Genomic DNA, 7,527 nt, shown 5'->3' with positions numbered 1-7,527 from the left:
TGGGCTTGGCTGGTCCTCTCCCTACAATGGGCCAAACTGGAACCCTGGGTCCAGACCCGGCCCTGAAAACTACATCTTCAGCCCAACTTTTCAGCTCAGCCCCTCCCGTGGGAAGACTCCCTGCACGCCGAGAAATGCCATGAGGAGAGACTGCCTCCTGGGCCTGGGGCATTGCCAGCTGGAACCCAGCGGCTCATGAACATGGAAAATGAGCTGTTTGTGGCAGCCGGACTTTTTAACCCCCCTGGAAGTTCCAGGTTTGAGTTCTGGGTCAAAGGTCGAGCTGGCTTTTATCTGCGTCTGGAATAGCTCCCCTGACCCCTGGAGATCAACCATTCCAACAGACAGCCCCTCAGACCGAGGGGAGGGGTTAGTACCAGCAAGTCTCCAACCCTTCACCTGAGGGGCGGGGTTAGCCCTTGAGAGACTCCGCTCCTTACACAGATGGGGCGGGGCTTGCACGTGAGAGACTCCACCCCTTAAGTGAAAACAGCCATGACACACGACCCATTTAACCACCAGCTCTTGAGCAAAAGGGGATTCCAACCGCCTGGCAGATTCTGAGGGCGCAAGTGCACCAGAAAAGAAGTTTTCTTTGCCCTTTACACGGCCCCAGCGTGGGGAACACGCCCCCTCCAACACAGCCCTTCTCACTTCAGCGCCGAACGGGAAAAGCCAACACAGCTGCTCTCGGCCATCACCGTCAGCCAATCAAAAGCCACTTCCCTACCGCTTGGGATGCTGGGACACTGGAGGAATAAGGCCTCCCCCCCCCCCAGCAAGAATACATCCTCTGAGGCTGCGTCTTTGGGAAGGGGATCCCGGTGACCAAAGGGAACACAAGCGCGCGGCTCTGATACAGACGAAGGGCCGCCTGCAGTTCTCGGTTATGTCCTTTTCAATCCGGAGTGACTCCACTGGCGGGATGGGGGGCAGAACGGGGAGCCCCGGCTTAGAACAGGGCACATTTTGGGTGTGGGAAGGGCATTCATGTTTTATATTCCACAGCAAAAAGCACAGTAAACAAGATCCGGGCCCAAGGCAGGCGACATGACGCACTCTGTACGGGATTTCCACCTGGGACATCCCTTTTACGGCCTTCAGCCCTAGTAAACATCTCTGTGTATTATACAGATACCTTAAAAAACCAGTAACACAACGGAAATATTTAAACCCACTACGTAGCATCGAGGGGCCCAGTTAGCTTCCTCCGCACACAGGGATGGAGCCTTCAAAGGGGAAGGCCGAGTGTGTGCTTGTTTTGAACTGGTCCCCGTCCAGGAGGATCTCCAACAGGGGCGTTAATAGAGAGAGATCAAGGGGGACTACAAGTTCCAAAATGCAGGGGACTACAAATCCCAGCAGGCAATGCTTCGTGAGAGCCGCATGGAGCCCTACAAGCTGGGACTCCTTGCCCTCCAGCAGCTTCCGTCCAGCACACCAGGCCTCTGGTTCCGGGGCTGGGTAACGTGGCCCCGCCCCCAGGGATGCATCCCGAGGAGGGTTGTGCTGATTGGCTGAGTCACTGAGGGTGATGCTGGTGACAACGTGTTACATGCGCCGCCCCTCCCTGTACAAAGTCTCCACCTCTCCTGGCAAAGGGCGAAGATCCGGGAGCGACGCGGCTCCAACGCTTCCGAGAGTTTAATAGACAGACCCCTAACTAAACTCTCCGGCCGTCTATTACAGCTACCACGGCTCAGAGCTGCCAGCCCCTTCCTTTCAGCCCCTGGGGTGGTTCACGGGACAGCTGGAAGCTCCTGGGATAAGGAAGCCACGGGATCTTCTCTCTGCCCTCGGAGAGGCTCCTCTCTCTATAGACCCCCAGCCTCCCTGATACCAGGCCATCAAGGGACGTTTCTCTCCTTCTCCAAGGCTCATCCCCACCCCCAAGCCAAAAATCGGGGAGTGAACGCAGCACCCAGGTGGGTCAGAGCTGCCGGTGGAGGAGTCCTCAAAAAACTCCATGCAGCAGGGTGAAGAAGGGAACAATCCACGACTCCATCTGGGAGCTGGGACATCCTGAATCCATCCCACAAGCCCCGCAGGAGCCCGGCCTCTGGGGGCATCACCAGCAAACGTCCGTTTGGTTTGGTTTCCATCACCCGCGGAGCAATAAATAATACCTGGCGGGCCCCATCCAGCTGCCGTTCAACCAGCTGAGACGAGGGCTGGCTCCCTCCCGCGGGCAGGACGGGCCGAATGTCTCGGGTGGGAAGATCGGCAGGGAGGGGCTCTGGAAACCCAGGATGGGGAAGGAGTTCAAAAGCAGCCACAAGCAACCAAGGAAGCGTCAAGGTTTGCAGCAGAGAAGAACCTGCCTCTGACCAAAAACCGTCCCTGGTGGGAACGTGGAGCGTGAGCTTTAAACCTACGCCTGTATGCTGGGGCTCTGCAGGCTCCTCCATGGCCTGTGTCCCGATGAGGTGATCTCCAGGGCTTCTCCAGGCGTGGAAAGGGTCTGGGTCCCTCCTGGCCTAAAAGTCTGAATCGGCATCCAGCAGCTCGGCGTTCATGAGGTTTGTCTGGGAGTGGATGGGGGCGAAGCCCGCCCTTCTGCCAGGAGTCCTCGGCCCGCAGGGGATGCTCCCGCCGGGCAGGGCGCCAGGATCCAGGCCCGCGGCGGGGGGCCGGAACGAGCCCGTGTGCTGCTGGCGTGCCAGGAAGCACCTCACGCTGCCCTCAAGGGCCAGATCTTCCTGGGGACCAGTCTCGGGGCAGAAGGGGTGGCTGATCAGATGGAAGGCGTCGTGTTTCCTGGACCTGGCGGGGTTGTCCCGGGGGAAGAGGCCTTCGTGCTGGGAGATGCTGAGCCTCAGGCCAGGGTAGGAGCCAGGGGGCGGCACCTCTTCTCCAAGCTGAGACTCCCTGGGGTTGGAGACCAGGCACTTCTGCCTTGGCAGCTTGGGCAGGCGAGGGACGGCGCTGCGGGCCGGCGGGGTGAAGTAGCCCACGTCGCAGATGGCGGGCCCCAGGGGGCAGACTTCCTTCTTCTTCCTCCTCTTCTTCTTCTTGCGGCTGGCTCGCTTCTCCAGCTCGGGCGAGATCTCTGCATCCACCACCCACAGGTTCGCCCTCTCGTCCGGCGGCACTGCGGGCACGAGAGAGGGGAGATGGGGTGAGAGGGGCCTTCCCAGGCTGGTTCGCTGTTAAAACCCCACGGGAATCTCAGCGACCGGGACGGCTGGAGACAGACCCGAGAGCGGGCACAGCGTGAACGTGTGCGATGGATCCTTGTCCTCACCCAGCTCGGTCACTGCACCCGTCCCAGCCCAGAGATTCCCGGCCGCCCCAGCCCTGCCAATGGCCCTCAATCCCAACCCCTGCTCCTTACTGGTCCCGTCATGGGGCCCCTTACATGGCTCTGCCCATGCCCTGAATCCCAACTGGCAGCCCCCTGCAGGCCCCAGCCCTGAGCTCCCCCCATCAGCCCCCCACGCTCCTCACTCCCGACCTGCAGCCCCCTGCAGGCCCAGCCCTGGGCTTATCCCCACGCTCCTCACTCCCGACCTGCAGCCTCTGCTATCCCAGCCCTTGGCTTATCCCCAATAACTCCCCACGCTCCTCACTCCCGACCTGCAGCCCCCTACAGGCCCAGCCCTGGGCTTATCCCCACGCTCCTCACTCCCGACCTGCAGCCTCTGCTATGCCAGCCCTTGGCTTATCCCCAATAGCTCCCCACGCTCCTCACTCCCGACCTGCAGCCCCCTGCTAGCCCAGCCCTGGGCTTCCCACCACACACAGCTCTGCCGGTGCCCTTCAGTCCTGACTTGCCTCCCTTCCCTGCGCTACCAGGCCTGCCCCTCCCCTGAGCAGAGGTTGTTTGGGACGTCAGGTGGCATTTTTAACCCTGGGTTATTACAATTCATAGCGTCTCCGCCAAATTCCAATTCACAGAATTACATCTCCCCTGGTTCCACACAGCAATCGCCGTCCCTGCCTTTCCTGTGCCATGAGCCCACTGAACAGCTGCCACGTTCCACCCCAGAAGTGGCTGCATTTCCATGGCTGTGGCGCAATCCCTCTCCTATCCCTGTGATTTCACTCCTTGTATCCCGTCTCACAGCACACAGACAGGGGGTGGATATCACCACCCTCGTTTTACGGGGGGGGAAATGGTGGCCCAGTGTGGAGCAGTGACTTGCCCCAGGTTAGTGTCAGGGCGAGGAGAAAAACCAGAGTCTCCTGATTCCCAGTCCAGTGCTTCCCATCTAGAAGTGGAGAGCAAAGCTGGCCTTGTGGCTAAGGCACTGGGACGCAGGAGTCCTGCATTTGATTTCTGGCTCTGTGGACCTTCATCTTTCTGCCTCAGTTTCCCAACTGCCGGAAGCTAGATTGCAGGGCCTGTCTCTCGCTGTGGGGCTGAGCAGCACCCACCACCCAGGGGCCCTGATCTCAACAGAAACCTCTAGGTGCTCCTGGGACACAAATTACCTTGCGCAGACGCGCGCGGTGTCATGACCTCATCGCCTGCCCATCTCCCTCACCACCCCGCGCTTTCCCAGGGACTCACCGGGTGTCGCCACGGGCGTGACGGAGATGTCCTGCGGCAGGATGGCCCCTCTCCTGGCCACCATCTTGGTGACGTGCTGGGCCCAGGCCGAGGATACGTCAGCTGAGGGCTCGTTGATGTCGAAAGCCAAACCAGCTGGGGTAAAAGCCAGAGAGATTCTTACAGCCCCGCTCAGCGGAGGGGGAAATCCTGCAGCCTGAGCCGGGTGTGTGTGTGTGGGAGGGGGGGATCTTCACCGATTCACCCCAATCTCCTGCCCCGGCTGATCCCACAAGCAGCCCGTTCTGGAACCAACGCCCTGCGTTCCCGTGGCGACCAGGAGGCCTCCCATTCCCACACGATGTCCCCAACCCCCAGAGGCTGGCCCCTGTGCTAACGGCCCTGCAGAGCGAGGATGCGTTTTCCAGCTGCCCAGGACCTGAGAGCCCAGAGGGTCTTTGCCTGGCTTTTACATCACGAAGCGACGGCCAAACGGGCCAGAAGTCAGCCTGAGGGGCGTCTGCACAGGCCTCCCTACCCAGCCCTCCAGACAATTTTGCAACCCCGATGTGGCCCTCGGGCCGAAAAGTTTGCCCATCCCTGGTGTGCACAGACAGGCAGGATGAGCCAGTGGTTAGGGCACAATTCCCTGCTCTGCCACAGACTTCCACGGGCGAGTCACTTCACCGCCTTCTGCCCGATGGGGATAAGAGCCCTGCCCTCTCAGGGACGAGCAAGGGTGATTCCACTAAAGACTCGGAGGCGCGTCCGATACTACAGCAACGTGGGCTGCACAAGTTAGCTAGACAGAGACGTTCGCCCCCTGCGGTAACGTCCTTGGACTCATGGAGTTACGCCAGGTGGGAACTGGATCCCAGGAGCAGATCTGTTGGGTAGGGCAGGGCCATTTCTGAGTCAGTCACTTTTCTGACGATGCTTTTAAGGCGTAAATAAATCCTGCCGCTTGCCGGCTCCCTGGCACGGGGCCGGGATACTGCTCTAGGGCAGCGGTTCTCAAACGGTAGCAACCTGCCGACCCGTATTTTGATTTTAAATTTTTCATGGACCCCCAAGGCTCAGCCCCAGGCCCTGCCTCCACTCCACCCCTTCCCCCAAGGCCCCAGTCCACTCCTGTCCCTCCTCTTCCCTGCTCCCCCGAGTGCACCCCCCGCTCCTCCCCTCCCCTTCCAGTGCCTGCTGCACGCCGCTAGACAGCTGTTCCCCGGCGTGTCGGAGGCGCTGGGAGGGAGCGGGAGGAGTTGATCAGTGGGGCCCGTGGACCTCCTGGCCCCCAGTTTGAGAAACGCTCTAGAGAGATAATAGCCATTGATGGCTATTAGCCAAGTGGTCAGGGATGCCACCCCAGGCTCTGGGTGTCCCTAGCCTCTGTCTGCCAGATGCTGGGAATGGACGAGAGGGGACGGCTCACTCAGCGGTTGCCTGTTCTGTTCATTCCCAGCACCTGGTACCAGCCACTGTCGGCAGACACGATACGGGGCTGGATGGACCATTGGTCTGGCCCAGTCTGGCCGTTCTTATGGACTAGTTGCTGGCCCCTTTCAGGAGCACAGAGATTCAGCCAAACACTTAATAACAAGACAGCGGAATGGGCGCGATCAGACTGGGCGTTACGGGCTGGTCTCAGCCTGCGACACTCTGGGGCAACAGAAGCTGGGGTGCCCCCGTGCGCTCTCGGCAGCGCCCTCTAGTGAGGGCGGAGGGAGGTGCCTTGCTGAGAACCACGGCCCACGTGCCCCACAACAAACCTGGGACCACAGAAGCATCTTCCCCCCCAGATTGAGAAGCAGTGGGGGCTGCAAACCTGCCATGGAAGAGGGGGCCCGAGCGCCAGGGGCGGTGGTGTGTGAAGCCCCCATTGTTCCCCCCCCCCCCCCCCGGGACGTACCCACGGGCCCGTCGTGCGAGACGGTGCGCATGCTGAAGGACACCTCCTGCTCCGGGTTGCGCAGCAGCTCCTTCCGCTTGGAGAAGGCCTTGGCGATCATCTTGCTTTTCTTGATCCTCTTGGGCTCGTCGTCGCTCTGGCCGGTCAGCCTGTGGGGGAGGGAGGGCTGGCTCAGCCGGGGAGGGCACGGCACTGATCCTCTCCCAGCGGGGGGCTGGAGATCCCCCAGAGTGGGGGTGAGGAGTGCTCCTGGGCTGCCCCCCTTCACCCCTCTCCCGCTGAGCCAGGAAGCCAGTTTGTCTGTTACCAAGGGAACCCCTCCATCATCCTAACCCCACGGACTGGGTGTCCCGCTCCTTCCCCAGATTCCCCCTCTCCGCACCACGGCGGCGGTGGGGGGAGGTGGGAGGGAGAGACATGGACGGTAACACGCTGGCACCACGCCCCTTCCCACCACTCTGACTGGGTGACGGGGCTGGAAAATGTGCCTAAAAGACATTTCCAGGGCGGTGGCCAGGGGCGTCGGTGTCAACGAGACTCGGGCCCCATCCCCGGGGTCACCCCTCCAGGCGCCCCCATCCCTCGGCACAAAATGTCTTTGGGGGACTGGCGGCAGCCCCCCTGCAGCTGTGGGCCAAATTCACACAGGCGACCCCCCGCCATGCACCCCCTAACTCCGGGATCTGCTCCTTCTTCGCAGCGCCACGCGGCTCCCCACGCAGCCAGGCTGAAAGGGGGCACTGCAGAATGGGGTCTCAGCCCCCCTGCTCTGGATGGGGGAATACCTTCCCCTCCCCCACCTCTTTAATGGGCATCTGGGGCTGGAGGGGCAGCCTGAGACCGACGCCCCACATGGAGCCACATCCAGGTATGACGCGGGCAGCGCTGGCTGCACAAACTCTCCCCTCCCCCCCGCAGATGTGTGTCGCTCCCGAACCAGAGGGGCCGTAGCTGGGGGGGCCCAGGGAATTCAGCCTCCAGACTAGGAGCTGATGAGCCATCCCTGAACTAGCCTGGGTGAGCCACATCTGGTGATGGGCCCGTCCTGCGCTAGGCTCCAGCCAATCCACGAGCAGGTCTGGTGACCCTCGTTCCCAGCCCTGCTCCGACCCCAGCCTCGTTCCCAGCC

At 61.5% G+C, this 7,527-nt stretch overlaps 1 protein-coding gene across 1 annotated transcript in view; it reads right to left on the bottom strand.

The window, feature by feature from the left end:
* Nucleotides 1-1,446: 1,446 nt before the first annotated feature.
* The window catches only part of SMO (smoothened, frizzled class receptor), a 27,549-nt gene continuing 21,468 nt past the window's right edge, over nt 1,447-7,527 (bottom strand). Inside the window, exons 10-12 of the mRNA XM_024193105.3 lie at nt 6,399-6,547; nt 4,514-4,648; nt 1,447-3,091 (exon numbers count right to left, since the gene is read on the bottom strand). Of these exons, the coding sequence (XP_024048873.1) occupies nt 2,478-3,091; nt 4,514-4,648; nt 6,399-6,547 (898 nt within the window). The 3' untranslated portion in view covers nt 1,447-2,477. The remainder of the gene's footprint in view (nt 3,092-4,513; nt 4,649-6,398; nt 6,548-7,527) is intronic.

This window comes from Terrapene carolina, unplaced genomic scaffold (assembly GCF_002925995.2).
Source record: "Terrapene carolina triunguis isolate 2854851 unplaced genomic scaffold, T_m_triunguis-2.0 Scaffold68, whole genome shotgun sequence".
NCBI lineage: Eukaryota > Metazoa > Chordata > Testudines > Emydidae > Terrapene > Terrapene triunguis.
Note: the sequence above shows the minus strand (reverse complement) of the source record. Positions and strands in the feature narration are given on the sequence as shown.